We start from the raw sequence: 17,949 nt of genomic DNA on the forward strand, positions 1-17,949 counted from the left end.
ATGAGCCAGTTGATGATGTGAAGTGAGTCAGCGTCACTCAGTGTGTTCAACAGCACTCCATGATTGCTCGTATTACCACTACACTACTAAAGCTAGAAAACAGCTTTAAATGGCTTTAAACGAACAAATTCAGCATTACAGCTCATCACAGCTGAGAGACACAACAGACTGATTAATTACAGAATTCAAGGTGCTTACCTCTTACCGGTGTTTCCACATTGGAGAGGACAATATGGCGGAGGTGATTGCGGTTTCTATAGTGTATGACTCTTGCGCACTGGCTACCGCGAAATAGGGAGAAATACCCCCGCTTGGACGACTATTTTTCCACTGAGAAAATAGGATGCATTTCACCAAAATGACATTATCTTCAGAAAGCTGACTAACAGACTACAGCATCATCAACAGGTGATCGTACACGCTCCATCTCTCTCTCTCTCTCTCTCTCTCTCTCTCTCTCTCTCTCTCTCACACACACACACACACACACACACACACACACACACATCCTTGTTTCTCCAATAACATGTTAGAAACAGCCCAAGCTGTGATACTAATAGTTCTAAAGTGAAATTTTTGAATTACTAACGAAGGCTCAGACGCATCATTTGGTTTAAACCAGCAACGGCAGATTCTGATCCGTCGCGTAAGAAAGTAGTTCCATGCACAAATGCGTTTTTTTTGTGAGCGTACTCAGTTTTTCCCAATTTTTTAAAATTTATTTGTTCATTGAACTGTAGTATATAAGCAATATCACACTTGCAATCATGCTATATGGCCCTAAATCAGCACTGCTGTGATTACCTGCGGCCTCGTGCCTGTTGCCGAATCACAGCAGTGCTGATATAGGGCCATATCGCACTGTTGTTCTTGTGATATTGCTTAAATATATATATATATATATATACACATATATATTGTTATATACTGTATGTTGTAGATACATGATAATATATACTATACTTATTATATAAGTTTAACAATATATGTATATTGTTGTTGAACAATAAAAATTTTAATTACAATATATATACTTTGAATGTTTATTTCACGTGTGTTTAAGAGTCAATACAAACACTGTAAAAATGTTTTGTCAGGATCCTAAAAAATATGCTTCATGTGGTAAATTATCTGGTTATTTAATCTAAGTCAAAAATATTATGATGTACATGTTCAGATTGTTATATATAAATATATTGTTATATAAACCATTCATTGTGACTTTCTCAAAAAATATCTAAAAAATACTGAAACAGGTCCCTAAAAAAACTGCATGCATTTATAATATAAAATAGTATTGTATTAAATTAATGAAACATTTCTAAATGACACCAACAGTGGTAAACATATGTTTTAAAGGACAATTAAATAGACAAAATAAGGCAACAAGAAGAAGGCATGCACACAATGTCGGTTTATCTTGTGAGATTAACAAAGAGAGAAAGACAGAAGGATTTCTGCAAATCAATTTTATAATTATACCAATTCCACTAGGCCATTTACTGTAAATCCTTGTGTATCTGTAAGTGGCCACATTGACAGCAAATAAATTACTATGAAAATGCAATGCAAAATGTACTTTAGCTCATTGCTATGTGTCCATTTCACAATATCAAACCATTACAGCCTTTGGTCTTCGGTATGATGTAAACATTTAGATAAGCCATAAGTGAAATACTGTACAAAACATTATGCTGAATTCACTGTGACAGAAATAATCACTCTTCCCGGCCACTCTGGACCATGGAATATTTCTTACAGGGGTTCTTCAGGCAGGCAAGGGGGCATGTGATTGGCCAGCAGAAAGAACAGGGCACTTGAGTCTGAACGTTCCTCTCAAAGAAGTTAAACACAGGATTCCACCAGGTGTGAGTGAGGTAGTTGTTCGGAGAACACTTTAAAGTCTGTTGAAAACAGTAAAGAATGTAACTGTACTTTCAAGAATACTTTCCAAGGATGAAAAGCAGAGAAAGAAACAATTTTGGCCATGTCGATAAATCTTACCTCTGTTTTCTAAAATAGAAATAGATACATTTCTAAATAATAGATGCTTGGTAAGTAATAATGCCTTTTTTTTTTCTTTTTTTTTTTACTGTTGCAAATAGTCCTACAGCATGATTACATTTTCATAACAGAAAGTAGTTTTGAGAATTATCAATTGTTATTTAAGTAGATGGCAGTTTAGATCCAAAGCAGATATAAAGATAATCAGCATTATTATCAGAGAAAAAACCATGGAGCAACCTCAGGAAAAAGGCACAATGTGTTACCTGCATCGCCTGAAAGGGATTGAACCTGTGACATTTGCAATGCATCATCAGCTCAAAGCCTTAATCACTGAAGTGCATGTGTACATTTATCCTTTAGGGGATGCTTTTATTGGCTATCACCACCACACATTTGATATCATATGCAACTTTGCTTGCAACCGAAACTGTGATCTGTTTTGATAGTTTAAAAGTATTTTCTTCCTGTATGAAAAAGCAAGAATAGCTTTAATGGACTGCTCTGCACTTTAAAACCATCAGGGAGTGATTTCTTGAATGCCTGGCCTAATGGATTTTGATACTGTGTTCTCTGAGTCATGTAAACACTTTAGGTAAGAGGCTTAGTGCTGTTTTGGTGCCCTAAACAGCACCCCGGCCTAAATATGAGGATCTCTGTGGTGTCAGATGCTTGTGTTTGAAGTTATGTTTAAAAGGTGCACTCAGTAATTTGTTCCTTGTAAAAAAAAAGTTTTACACCTAAAGAAATTGATTGCAATTTTGAAACATATGTATTTAATCATGATGACTCACAGGAGATGAAGACTCCAGTGATATCCGTATCCTTATAAAAGCAGTTTTATTCTACATGGAGAGGGTCCTCTCATGGGAGCTGCCATGTTAGGATCACACGACCAGCCGAATACTACTCGCTTAATCTGAATAGTGAATTTCTGCAAAAGCACTTTTAATGCTGAAGTATGTAATTTCTGCACCACTAGTGCAACCAAACGGAATTGCAAAAACTTTGTTTTCAAAACAGCTTTCTGAATACGCCCCCATCTTCCAATGGTCAAACATAGAGATAGTCCCATCCCCAACTAACGGCATTGGTTGAGCAACATTGTTGTGGCGGGTCTAAGTGGGTCACTCAAAACAAATACAGCAATTTTCATAGCGCCACAGAAAAAAAAAGAGCTTACATTTTTCAAGAAAATTAACCTATGAATGGCTTTCTAATAACTGTGTCTGCATATTAAGCTGGGGTAGGAGAAAGTATTTTAACAGAAAAAGTTACATCAGCTTTCAACTGAAAACTCTTGTGTTTGAATGATGCTACATCCATGCCACTAGGTGTCAGTGTAACTCCAAGATGACATTAACTCTACAGGTCAAACTATAAAAAATCAAACTATTATACTTGTTCTCTGATGCATACAGTGTCACACTTTCCTTTTGTCTTATTCTGTACATTAATGGTAAAAAATTATTAATTACACTGTTAAGCATTGAAGCGCAACTTTAAATTTAAGAAGAAATACTTTTGCATAAATGACATCCTGTAAAGACCCCATAAAATCAAAACTGGAGTGTGACGAGGAGGAGAGCGGGGCCAGGCCGTGACTACGCACGCCCGGCCCCCAATCGGGCTAATCAGCCAAGGAAGTTCGGGAGAGAGAGAGCCACATGCAGCTGTCGTGTGTGTGTGGGTTTATGTTTGTGTCTTTTTGTTTCATTAAATATTACTTTGACAGTTCAGCCAGCTCCCGCCTCCTCCTTTCCCATTTTAACCCTGTTACATGGAGTTTTAAGGCTTTTAGTTCATTTCTAAAAGCTTTGAGGCCATCTACTGTACATATTCGCGTGCCCCTAAAAGTTGACTAAATAAACTGTTAACAGATACATATAGCACATACAGTACAACAGTACACATACACATATTTACATACACATATAAATAATTGGCGGTTTTGATTTAAAAAATTATATTACCCTTATTAAACTTTACTCATTGACATTACTGCTATACATACCTGCAAATTGGCCATAGTGTGATACCAGTAGAACAGTCGGGAGGTGATAAAATAGGCCACCACCACATCCACACTGTAGTGTTCATGGGCCACCAAGATGCACACTACACTCACAGCAGCCATTAACCAACACAGCAGATGATACCACCAGAAAGAGCGAGGAGAATCTGCAATAAAAGAATGAATGTGTCAAAACAGTGTGATCAGTCATGAAAGAGCATTTCAGTTTGGGGACAAAGCAAAGTTACCTACACTCCTTGATGAAGAGGTATGTGAGCGTGAGCATGACAGTGTGGCCACTGTACAGGAAGTCTCCACACAGCAGATGAGAGCCAGTTATCGATAAACCACCACCAGAGATCAACTGCAGGACACGCTGCAGCTTTGCCTGGGAATCTCCATACAGCTGAATGAGAGGGTAGACGAGAGACACATTAAAGAAATAGTTCACCTTAAAATTACAATTCTCTCACCATTTACTCCCCCTTACTCCATCCCAGATGTGTATGACTTTCTTTCATCTGCTGAACTCAAATGAAGATTTTAGAAGAATTTTTCATCTCTGTTGGTCCATACAATGCAAATTAATGGGTGCCAGATTTTTTAAATCTCCAAAAATCACATAAGTCATCATAAAAGTAATCCATTGGTAAAAGACTCCAGTGGTTAAATCAATGTTTTCAGAAGTGATATGATGGGTGTGGGTAAGTAACAGATCAATATTTAAGTCCTTTTTTACTAGAAATCCTCCTCCCTGCTCAGTCAATCTCCATTTTAACTTACATATTCTTCTTCTTGTCTTTTTGGTGATTCATATTCTTCATGAATATCAGGGAGAGGAATTTCTAGCAAAAAAAGGACCTAAATATTGACCTGTTTCTCATCCACACCTATCATATCACTTCTGAAAATATGGATTAAAACACTGGAGTCGTATGGATTACTTTTATGATGCCTTTATGTGCTTTTTGGAGCGTCACAATTTTGGCACCCATTTACTTGCATTGTATGGACCTACAGAGCTGAAATATTCTTCTAAAAATCATAATTTGAGTACGAAAGAAAGAAAGGCATACATATCTTGGATGGCATGAGGGTGAGTAAATGATGAGAGAATTTTCAGTTTAGTGGAGCTATCCCTTTAAGAGGGTGAAATTTACTAAGAAGGAATTGTGTCTGCTGACAGAGTCGTTTATATGCACATCTGCATTGTTTTAGCATTAAAGGAATTATACAAGTCAGGTAATGGCACAAACATACAGTATATGGCAAAAAAAACCGTGCTGATTGCTCAGCACAATCCTACATTTTGCAGGCTGGTTCTAAGTGCAAGGTTGTGGATGATGCAGCACACTACCATGATCTGGCATATTTTAATGGGACTGTACAGCATCAGTCCACCACTGTGATCCAGACACCTAAATTGGTTCTTTAAAATATCAAAAGTGGAAAGTAAAAATACCATCAGGACCAGCATGAATAAGATGCAGTCTATTATAAGCATAATTTACAAGGGAGGCATGTTTGTGTCAAAAAGGATTACAATTACTTAATTTAAATATGCATGCTGCAGTGCTACACCAGTGCTTATATTGCCTTGTTAAAATGAACTGCAGACTGTTGGTGAACTGTGTTGGGAAAATAATTAGTTACAGTGATCTGGTCACAAAAGTCAAACAGTAGTGTAATACATTACATTTTAAATTTAAGTAATCAGATTACAGTTACTGAATTACTTAAGTTAATTACTTTTAAGTGCATTACTTGGTTTACGCACATTCTACAATAATATTATTTATGTGGATTACATTTAAAACATGAATTATGTTCATTGTGTATGTCTGTTTGTGTTTCTGTGACAGCTGAAGAGTCACTGTCACGGTACACTAACTGCATGAAGAGAAGAGGACCCAAATGCTACAGAACAAAGATGGGCTTTTATTGAAAATAACACAAACATAAAACTCTCACGAGGGAGAGAAACCCAAAATAATAACAAAACAAAACAACTAAAAACTAGAAACAAAAACTAACAAACAAAATAACAAACAGGAATGAATAAACAAGCCTAGAGAAAACACAATGACCGACTAGACAAAGTAGAGACAACGAACTGGCACAAGACTGAGCACACAGGGAGAATAAATAGGGAGAGAAATCAGAGAACACAGGTGGGGACCATAAACTAATAATCAAACAGGTAGCAAGACAAATGGGAGGATGGGGTTATCACTAAAGACAAGACAGACATGAATGCACAAGGAAATGAGAACACACAAAACCAAGTGCATTCACATAACACGACAAAACACAAGTGCCTGGACTCAGCCACAGAGCAAATGAACCAAACCAACCGAAGTGGCTGAATCCAGACACAAGACATAAAACAGACATAGAACATGTACTTGTCAGGGCTCTGCCACAAGGGGGAAAACCCCCAAAACAAGTCACTGAAAGGGAGAAACATGTAGGACTTGAGTGTGAAGGTAAACAAGTAGGAAATATAAATACATTATTTTGAACTCGTTGAGCGGAATATTTTTTTCTGTGAAAAGTGTTTTTTGAAAATATCTTAAAAGTAAATTAATTAGTAATGTGATTACCCATTATGAAGTGAGTAGTGAGAAGTAATCATTAATTTGTAGTGGATTACTTTTTGAGTAACTTACCCAACACTGTTGGTGAATATTTGTATTTAATTTTTTTTATTTCCTCCCCTTTTCTCCCCAATTTGGAATGCCCAATTCTCAATGCACTAGGTCCTCGTGGTGGCATAGTGACTTGCCTCAATCCGGGTGGCGGAGGACGAATCTCAGTTGCCTCCGCGTCTGAGACCGTCAATCTGCGCATCTTATCACGTGGCTTGTTGAGCGCGTTACCGTGGAGACATAGCGCGTGTGGAGGCTTCGCGCTGTTCTCCGCATCCACTATGGCATCCACACACAACTCACCACGTGCCCCACCGAAGGCGAGAACCACACATTATAGTGATCACGAGGAGGTTACTCCATGTGACTCTACCCTCCCTAGCAACCGGGCCAATTTGGTTGCTTAGGAGACCTGGCTGGAGTCACTCAGCACGCCCTGGATTCGAACTCACAACTCCAGGGGTGGTAGTCAGCGTCTTTGCTCGCTGAGCTACCCAGGCCCCCACACTGTTGGTGAATAAGGCAAAAGTGCAAAAATAGCACAACTGTTTACAGTGGTTCAAAGTTTGTCGAGAGGAAAACAGAGGACACTACAGATTTAATCATGCATTTTCTTGTCTTACAATATCCAGGTATAAGATCTTGAGGAGAAGATGGCAAAGAGTAACAATTGAAATACTTTTTAAATTGCTGTGTACCTTCGGGGCACAGACCATGTGCATGCCAGGCACAGGTAGAGTGGTGATGTACATGGTGATGCATCTATACATGTACAATGTGCCCAGCAGAAAGAAATAGCGTCTTCCCACAATAGCCCTGTAAACAACAGAAAAATTAAAAATACATTTTGATCATTGAAAAGTTCGATTACGTTAGGTTGCGAATCATTTTTAATACACCACATTGACCACAAGTGATCCAGTCTGCTGTGATTACGGGTAGAACATGTTTCATAATTCCGATGGATGTTTGCATCAGCTTCATTGCAAACATTTACTTTGTGGTTCACAATGCTTTTGGGGGGTTATGTCTTGTGAGAAGTACTAGAACTTTTATTTTCATTTATATATGCTAATTTCTAGAGCATTATTACTTTTTATAAGCTACTTTGAATGAATAGAGTAAAACTGGTGTCTTGTTACCTTTAAAAAAAGCAATTAAAGCACAAATTCTTTGGAGTAAGAATTATTAAATATGTTAGATAAACTTTTGTCTAATAAATCAACATAGCATGCAAAGTAGCAAATTATAAACATAAAATAAAGCAGAACACCACAACGCAGTGCATTACAATGCATTCAGGTTAAATCTGCAATCATGTTACATGTTACTAATGTTTAATAAATATGTCATAATTATAATAATTAATAATTACATTATTATAATAATTAATAATTACAAAATCAAACAAACCAGGGTTTCAACTGTATATATACAATTCCCATATACAGTTGAAACCTGTTTGTAAAAACTGCTAACCTTATATAAAATAATTATAAAATAAAAAAGCTATTATGATATTAAGTTGATTCATAGTAATGAATAGTAATTGTTTATAATTAATTAATTAATTAATTAATTAATTATAATATATTATTACTAATTACTATTAATATTAATTAGTACTATTTATTAAAATAATATTTTAATATTTATATCATGATGTTGATTACCACAAATATTTATTTTAACTCGTTCCTCCTTTTCTTGAAAAAATCTGGGTTACATTGAGGCACTTAAAATGTAAGTAAATTGACTAAAATTTTTGGAGGGTTTAAAGGCAGAAATGTGATGCATAATTTTATAAAAACATTTACATTAGTTCTTCTGTTAAAACTCGTCTATTATTTGGGCTGCATTTGTGTAAATCTCTGTTTTTGTATTTTAGGGTTTATGGCATTAAGTTTTCATGGCAATACAGTTGTAAAATTGGACATAACACGGAAAAGGTTAGTGATTTTATCACACTAAAATCATGTTGACATGCATATTGTTTAAGTCTCTTGGCTATAATTTTGAAACAGTGAGTATTTTAACATTTGCAGATTTGCGGAATTTCATTGTACCCTTTCAGTGCAAAGAGTCATAAAATGGCTTTTTGATAACAGTGACACTCTTTCTTCATTGCAAGATTAATTTTACCATCGCTCTCAAGATTGTTGATTTCCCATTTCTGCATCCTGCCCAAATTCATTCTTAATTTACTCAAACAAACCATTAAATGTCAGTGTATTCTAATGATACTCCAATACAATACACTGCCATTAGTTGGTATGATGATTTGGATCACCATTAAACCTGTAAATGTTGCGTGATGCCTCTTACTTGTATCTGTGAAAGAGCAACTGAATGGACCAGATGGACACCAGAATCATCCCATTGACCTCAGTCACTGTAAACGCCCACTGTACGCGGTCTATATAGTCAAAGAACTTATCTGGCAGGGGTGGGCTGCTCTCCTTTGGAGGCACTCTCTCATGGACCACTGTGATCGTAACTGTGGTCAGAACCAGATTAAAAATGGCATAAAACAAAGCGATGAACGTCTTCCACCATTCTGACGGCAATCTGTTGCCTTTCCCTTCCGGCACAGAGATTTTGACATAGTCCCGATGTCTCACCAGGCCCTTCCTCAATCCGTTCCGCTTTTTGTCCTCAGAATTGTGGCTGTGGACAGGGCAAGATGCAGCAATATTCGGAGGTACATCTGTTGTGGCGGTGTTTGTGGGGTCCTTGGTTTCTTGGTGGTCCGGAGACGCCATGAGTACCCAAAACTACCCACTAATTACCACGTTCTTGGCAACACTCTCCTGTTAGGCACTGTGGGTTACTCTCTTCTGTGGTGATAATGATAGGCCAGCAATTTTTAGCTCTGAAATGACATGGGTGGAACAGTCTTTTGAGAAGAGAATACAAGGAAGTACATTATAGAACATTAGAGACATGCAAGATCATGAAAAGTGTTACATCATCTACGTGAATTAATAATCAATAGAGGTCTTCTGATCATGAACTTGAAAGCAAACCTACTGTAGTACACTTAATTGACATCGTTCTTAAGTGACAATAAAACAGAGTGTATATGAAGGAAATTTACACAATAATCGCAACTGACCGACGTGGATTTTTCAATGGCTGATGCTGATACCTAAAGATGGCTGATGGTTGATAAAATGCCAATATATGTGCCTAAACATAGCCTAATACAATTTACTGTTATGTATGCTCATTTAGTAAATGAGATGTACACAAAATTGCTCAAATTATCACTTGTTTTAGTATGTATACTTATAAGTTTCTGGGGGCAGTGGCGTGCACAGACCTCAACAGGGACAGGAGTGAAAGGATAAAAAAGGGCACTGATTTTTATTAGTATTATTATCATCATTTATTTATTTATTTTAGAGTAGCACTTATTTATACTTAAACTATTCTTTGCTTTTTGAGTATTTAAGCATTTTTCTTGTATTATAAACATTATTTATTTCCTTTTTGACAAATAATAGCCTGTTATATTCCTAACAAAAAGCCCCATATTTTAAACTTTTTTTCAGACATGGCCTGTGATAATCCCATGTTTTTGACATGTGTCATAGTAAAACCATGGTATTTTTTGAAGTATCTTGTACTATGAAAGTATCATGAAATATGAATAAAATCATTCAGTACCATGGTATTACCCTGGTAACGACACAGTGCCTTTATGATTATTATTATTATTATTTTTGTTATAGGTCTCTAATCTTTTTTTTTGTCTCAATACTCTGTTCACTTCTCTCATCTCTGCACTCTCACTTTATCATTTTATCTCTGCAGCTTCCATTCTGACCTCGTCATCGTGATTTTGAATGTGTAGCCAACATGTCCGAAAATGGTAATACCATGGTATTTAGTCTACTAGTTTAAACAAAAACCAAACTGGCTTTGCCTGAATCAGACAGCTCCATAATGGCAGTTAATGGCAGTATTCTATAAAAGACGTTTTAAATTTCTATCACTGAAAACGATGCGACTGCACCCATCAGGGCCGTAGCAAGGTATTCTGGGCCCCCTGACCGTATATTACTCTGGGCCCCTTTCCTATAAAAAAAAAAAAAAAAAAACAGTTTAGAATTTCTTGTGGGCCCCCCCTAAGAACTGTGGGCCCCTAGAATCATTACCACCTTTCACACCACTAGCTACAGCCCTGGCTCCCATTATAATTAATAAAGATTTCTACATTGCAGGTGTACAATGTGATGTCGCAAATGCGGTAGCAATTGAGTATTAATCTGCTGATGCACTTACAACACAATACATTGAGTGGACGGTTTATCTGACCTGTGTTGGTTGGCAAAATGCTAACTATATGTTTCATAAATAAACAAAAGCAATGCAAACAATGTCATTTCTGGATTCAAAAGTATTTATTAAATTATTGTAGCATCACAAATGAGTTCAAAGTATGTAAACATGTTTAGTTACATATTATTTATTATTCATTGCAGGCAGAAAATAAATGAGGAAATTACTGTATGCATGCTCTTGAGTTGCTTATATAATAATACATAAACATGTTTTGGCATACTTTTGATGTTCCGTGCTGAAAAAGAAATAATCTAAATAATTAATATCTTTGCTGACAAATTAGAAGTGTTCCTTTTCCATAACTTATGAAATATGATTATTTACTCTACAAAAACTGTGAAACATACGGTCAAATCATTGTGCCGATCGGAAAGTTTGAAAGCAACACATTATTTCACTCACATATTAAATTAATATAAAGTAATGGCCTGAAGAAAAAAGCTTTTAGAGTTAAGATGCTGTAAACAGATATCTTCTGTCGCATTTTGCTTGTAACTTCACAAAACAAAAACGGAATAAAAAAAACAGCTGATTCTTTGTGACGCCACTTCGATGCTCCGGGGCAAATTCAAAATGACATTTTTGCTCCCTCAAAGGGCACTGCTGTGGGAGGGGATGCCACTTGAAAGCTCATTCTTACAAAGTGAGAATATGAATGGGCCCTTCCACAAAACAAATGGTGCATTCATACAGTAATTCCGTGTTCCCTTCAGAGTTCCCACTTTAAGGGCTCTGCACTTCGGAGTGAGTAGGACATAGGGAGGATCACTTGCGATTAGATTAGGCACCTATGCTTAATTGTCTTTAATACTCCCGCGATTTACAAAGAAACCTCATAATAACACATTATTACTGTTATTGTGAGATTATTACGTGATTTTAATTTTGTATTATTTAACAATTTTAATGTAATTATTACAATTTCTGGGGCACCTTTAGATTTGTGAATGAAAGGGGCAGGGGCTCACGACCCTGCTGCCCCCGTTCTGTGCACGTCACAGCTGGGGGGCCATTTAAAATCAATGGGGGAAATACCAATCAATCAACAATATTCATGTTTGAGTACATTCAGACTTTTTGTTTTTTATTTAAATTTACATGTGGAATGTTAGGAGGCATTGTGGCTAAGAACAGATATTAATTATTATATGGGTATTTGGAGGATTTACCCTAGATTTGTTTTTATTTTATTTTTTTATTTAAATACAGAATGGACATTTTAACCATAGAATGGACCAATTTAGTTATTTTGTTTTCCTAGCAGAATTTGCTGGAATGTCTTTGGATGGATGAAAATGACAAAAATGGGCATTGACACTGTCTCTGCAATGGTTTACAATAAAATGACCTTTTTTCTCTGATTGTGTCACAGCGTCACAACTCTTCTTTCACTGAAGTGGGAGAGAGCTGCTGCAATAGCGTGATAAGAGAGAAAAAGTATAAAAGAATCAGTTTCTGGGGAAGAGAAACAAAATATTTGACGCTTGTGAACGTTTCCCTAAGTTATGACAAAAAATTAATAGCAAATAAAATCATTTTATTCTAGTTGTATGGGGAAAAAAAGAGGCTGGAGTTTATAAGTCTTAGGATCATCCAAAATAGTTTATTTCAGAGTTGCTTATTTATGCCTTCACGAGCTGCATTTGATGTAGCGAATAGAAGTTATTTTGAATAAAATTCATAATCAATTCATGCATATGATATTTGTAATTAAAATAATTTTATCTTAAATAAAGTGGATGGAGTTTTGAGTTTTGGGAGTTTTGAGAGCATTTTAACATCCAAAGTTATTTAATTCAGCATGTTATGTCAACTCGATCTGGTTTCGATGAACAAGTCAGAAGTTATTTAAATATCTAGCCTAATTAATGCAGTTCATAGAAATCAGTTCACACATCTGACATTTGTTACAAATATTTTATTAGAGGGGGAAAATAAAGATGTTGGAGCCGCTGCATGACACCGGATGACGTCAACTAAACAATCAGGTGTTTAAAGTATAAATCGTTATTTTTTTTGATTAACACTTTTTATTGACTCCAACAAATGAAACAGAAAAACAAAACATATATGTACAGAATTAACTTTTAACCCCCATTATTCCCTTTCGCCCTCCCAATCACCAACCCCACCCTGACCCCCAACAAACATCCTGGGTCAAAAAAGTCTGGGGCAAAATTAAATTTGAGTATCCAATACGTCACATATAAAACTCTGAAAACTCAACCAAAATTCTTGGATCTTATCACACCACCAAAAACATGGGTTGTGTCCCCATCTTCTGATTGGCATCGCCAGCAAGTGGGTGTGTTTTAGACCAAGCCTGTACAATCTAGAGGGGGTCCAATAGAATCCATGTAAAAATTTAAATTGCATAAGGCGCACCCTTGCATCTCTAGATGTAGACTTGATGTTTTTTTAGAATACTAGCCCACACTTCCTCCTCCAATACCAAGTTCAAATCTTTCTCCCATAATCTCTTGAGAGAAGTTGAAGCTCTGTCCCCCAGACCCTGAATTAGCAGGGAGTAATACACTGATGCCTCATGACCTTTTCCAAAGGCAGTAATCACCACTACCAGAGTGTCTGCCACTTTAGGGGGGTGTCAACTACTCCCAAAAACAGTACAGAGCAGTTGGCGCAGATATAAATACCTAAAGAATTGAGACCTAGATAAATGTAATGAAGCCCACCTGCTCACATTGCTCGAAAACCTTTTTATTAAGGGGTCAAAATTAACTCTAACTAAATCGCACAAATTTGCTGGGAATAAAATACCCGAATACTTAATGCCCTTATAGGGCCACTGGAAGGCGCCCGGCTGAAAAGCTGTTACCAGGCAGTACGCTGTCAGAACCAAAGCTTTGGATTTAGACCAATTAACTCTGTATCCTGAGAATTTAGAAAGGAAGTAATAATTCTGTGGAGGCAAGGCAAAGATCTTGTAGGGTCAGAGATGAATAATAAAATATAATCTGCGTAAAGCAGAAGCTTATGTGCCATACCTCCCACCATCACCCCTGGAAAATCATCTTCCCTTCTTATCGCTGCTGCTAATGGTTCCAGGGCAAGACAGAACAACAACCCTGCGGGTGCCCCTATCCAGAGTAAAATAATCTGAAATTAATCCATTCGTTTGAACTGCTGCTACAGGGTGTCTATAAAGTAACTTAATCCACCCAATAAAAGTATTCCCAAATCTGTACATTTCCAAAATCTTATAAAGATAATCCCATTTTACCATATCTACCGCTTTTTCGGCATCAAGCGAGATGGCAGCAACCCGAAATCATTTGCCACTGACCACATGATATTGATGAAACACCTAATGTTATCAGAAGAGCTACGGCCCCTAATAAACCCCACCTGATCTATATGTATAAGAGATGTCATAACTTTACTCAATCGGTCAGCCAAAATGTATTATTATTATTATTATTTTATTATAATATTTTAACATCTAGCTGGATCAGGGAAATTGGATGGTAACTCTTACACTTGCTTGGATCTTTGTCCTTTTTAAGAATCAGACTGATCCGGGTTTGTGTCATGGTTGGCAGAAGCTTTCCATTCTTTATATAAATAGTTGTGTTATAATGAGAGACATCTTTGTTTTTTGAGCTGCTGTTTTGAAAGCTTTGATGCTGACCTTATCCAGCCCAACAGCCTCTGATGTTAGGGGTGGGTGGCACCGACCCACCAAGGCCCACCCGTGCCTACGCCATTGAAAATTATGACAACATTTTCAATTTTTAGTTAACTAACCCTTTAAAATTGTCTTAAAAACATAAACCATAAGGTCTCCTACTCAATGACCAGTTGGACTTTCTTGTTTAGTGATGGCACAAAATGAATGCACTGTTTGAATGGTACTCTATAAAAAGTGGTAACCTACAATTGTTAAGAAACTATTTCTACTTGATGTAACTTTTACAATTGTTTTTGTTGGTGTAACCTTAAGTATTCGGGATGATTCAGTGATGTAAAGCAATAGCAGTTAATTGAAATGTTACCCCATGAAGTACATTTTTTAGGTTTACATTTTGTTCAGTGCACATTTAGTTTTTATATATTCCGTAAGTCTGAAATTTTGGTTAGAAATCATTCAGCTTTATATTCAACAGGTCAACATTTGGCCCTGTGTTATGCAATTAAACAAGGCACATTATGCAATGTAAAACCAGATGAAAGATCTAATACAATTGAGAAAAGCCACACAGCAGAGATTTCAGGTTTCAAGTTTGATTCCAGCAGTGACTCTTCTCAACCCAGAATCAAGAGAGCATTTCAGGAATGGCCCTTTCTATTGAACTAAATGCATTCTTAACAGTTCTGAGAAAATCTCTGCTCTCTCACATCCAAAGTGCATCTCAATGACCCTCATTACAGACTCAAATACACAATACTTACAAACAGTAAACAGAGCTGTAACGAGAATGATGTAGTATTCAGATCACATAACGCGGAAGGCATCAATTTCCTCCAAATCGATTTAGGCTAAAATGCAATTGCATTGGAAATGGGTTCTTAATACAAATCTCCCCAGACTGAACACTGTTTTCTATGCAGTATTTGATCACTGTAATACTTCAAGATGAATTCTCAGATAACTTTTGGTCAGAGCGTAAAAACACAGGTACAGTAGGGTCCAAAAGTCGTATTGTTTTAACCTGGAAATAAATAAAAAGTTTTATGATTATAATCAATTAAAAAAAATTGAAGAAGAAAGATCCTGCACTATTTCTTGGTGATTTATGAAATGTAAAAAAATTGTGAAACTGAACATGTTAACTCCTTTGTACAAAAAGTCAGATTTTCTTGCTTTAATTGAAGCACATAAGATAATCATTACACACACACACACACACACACACACACACACACACACACACAAAATAACTTTGGCTAAACTTGATTCACTTGATTTGTTTCCACAAGTTTAAATGAGTTTGCATAAATTAAAATTACCATGTAATTTCAACTTAAATATTTCAAGTATTTTCCAAGTAGAGGGAACTTAAGTAAATCAGGTAAACCTAACAAAATGTAACAGGCCAAAATAACTTTTTTATTTATTTATTTTTATAATATGCAAGCTAGTGACAGAAAATGTTAGCATGCTATACACATGCTGGTTGGAAAGCACAACTGAGTGCAACTTGGTCACTGTGCTATGGTTAGCACAACCATTATTGAATGGATGAAGCAACATGCAGAATACTCAAAATGTATTGGTTCTCAACCCAGGCTGAAGCTTCACTCTTCACCATGATGGTAACCTTCAAAACAACAATTTAACAGTAATTCTTCTAAATCTCAACAAAACAAAACATGAAACCTAAAAAGTCTACCCCAATATTTTCATCTTTCACAAAGACAAATAAAATAAAGCATAATTTTTTTTCTCTCCCTGTCAGTTCCATTTCAAAGCATGCATGCATCTAGAAATCCTCTGCCCAATATCAGTTAACCAAACAAAAAATATTAATGTTGTCCCAACACACATGGATTAAGTAAAGCTGCCAAGTCACTATTTTTAGTTGAATCAACTCAGTTAATTTAAGTTACCTTAGTTTCATAAATTTTTTGAGTAATATGAAGATGGGTGGATTGACTATAGCTGACGATAGTGAGTTCATTTTTTGAGCGTTTGGAACATTCTAAAATTGTTCTGGAAAGCTTGAATCACTAGGATTTGCACATGTTTAAGCAGTCCATTCCAGCTACAGTGTATGCTGTCATAAAAGCATGGACATAGTAAATATATAAAGAAATTCTGAAATTCATACAGTTTTCAGTTCAACTTTTCACTAATCAAATCAAAAATCAAATCACTTTATTGTCACACAGCCATATACACAAGTGCAATGGTGTGTGAAATTCTTGGGTGCAGTTCCGATCAACATAGCAGTCGTGACAGTGATGAGACATATACCAATTTACAATAACATCAAATTAACACAGCACAATTTAAACATCTGATATACACAAAACTAACAGTTTTATGCTGTTAATACATTTGTAATGAAAATTTGTATTCAATTAAAAAATGCGAAATAGCATTTTAAATAGTGAAAGAGACTTTTGGACCCGACTGTATCATCATACTCTAAAAAAAAAAAAAAAAAAAAAAAGAAGAAGAAGAAATGGACAGTTATCGCTGTCAAGGATATATTTCTACTTGATCTAATCAATAAAAATTACTTTTGATGGTTTAACCTAATTATTCAGGTTGATTTAGTCAATTTAAACATTTTTTACTTAAAACCAGTTAATTTAGATGTCACTATGAAGCACTTAAAAAAAAAAAATACAACCTACCAATATAAGCACATCTGTTATATCTTTTCCAAACATTCAAGCAATACTCCAAAAAATATTTTTAAATAGCTACAAAGAAAGATTTTTACTGTACCATTCAAATAAACATACATTCAAAATCACTTGCCTGTCCCGTAGCTCTACATGCAGAACCGGGCCGTATCAGTCCTGGTGTAACTAAACTCTCCCTTTGATAATCTCTCTCATACTTGTCTTCATCCCTCCTCGTTCAGAGAGGCATGTTTTACCAGTCTCCACCCTGTGCTCTAACGGTGATGCTTGTGGTGAAGAACTGGCACGGTAAAATATCTTCCACATGCTCCTAGACGCAGTAATGGATGGCTTGGCTGGCTCCACTCTGCGTGTCCCCTGCCCTGCCTCTGTGCTATTTCCAGCCCTGCATCCAGACCAAGGCTGTATTTTACTCCCAGGATGCAGCAGTGCCCGGTCGCAAACAAATTGGTAATTATATGGTTCGGAGAGCGGTTAAGTGTCCCCCTCCCAGCTAGCGGGGAGGTTAAAATCAGCATCAAAGGAAAGGATAGAAATAGTGGAGGAGACCCCGCCTCACACTTAAAAGATGAGAGAGAAAGGTTTTTTTCTCTGCATGTGCTG

At 36.3% G+C, this 17,949-nt stretch overlaps 1 protein-coding gene across 2 annotated transcripts; it reads right to left on the reverse strand.

The window, feature by feature from the left end:
- Nucleotides 1–1,053: 1,053 nt before the first annotated feature.
- Nucleotides 1,054–17,697, reverse strand: LOC127445106 (phosphatidylcholine:ceramide cholinephosphotransferase 2-like). Of its 2 annotated transcripts, none has more exons than XM_051704900.1 (6): nt 17,462–17,697; nt 8,992–9,538; nt 7,365–7,482; nt 4,271–4,424; nt 4,019–4,185; nt 1,054–1,904 (listed from the first exon to the last, which is right to left on the reverse strand). In XM_051704900.1, the coding sequence occupies exons 2-6, from the start codon at nt 9,426–9,428 to the stop codon at nt 1,719–1,721; spliced, it is 1,062 nt and encodes a 353-aa protein (XP_051560860.1). In that variant the 5' UTR covers nt 9,429–9,538; nt 17,462–17,697; the 3' UTR covers nt 1,054–1,718. The 2 variants fall into 2 exon arrangements, with proteins under 2 accessions (XP_051560860.1, XP_051560863.1); XM_051704903.1 differs by having other exon boundaries at nt 17,446–17,697.
- Nucleotides 17,698–17,949: the final 252 nt, after the last annotated feature.

This window comes from Myxocyprinus asiaticus, chromosome 8 (genome assembly GCF_019703515.2).
Source record: "Myxocyprinus asiaticus isolate MX2 ecotype Aquarium Trade chromosome 8, UBuf_Myxa_2, whole genome shotgun sequence".
Classification (NCBI taxonomy): Eukaryota; Metazoa; Chordata; class Actinopteri; order Cypriniformes; family Catostomidae; genus Myxocyprinus; species Myxocyprinus asiaticus.

Bases quoted from the DNA above. Each gene is read 5' to 3' on its own strand.
- LOC127445106 (XM_051704900.1), bottom strand. From the start codon at position 9,428: ATGGCGTCTCCGGACCACCAAGAAACCAAGGACCCCACAAACACCGCC. The intron at 7,483-8,991 runs GTAAGAGGCATC...TGTTGTTTACAG, and splicing joins TTGCTCTTTCACAGATACAA to GGCTATTGTGGGAAGACGCT. The intron at 4,425-7,364 runs GTACACAGCAAT...CCTCTCATTCAG, and splicing joins ACATGGTCTGTGCCCCGAAG to CTGTATGGAGATTCCCAGGC.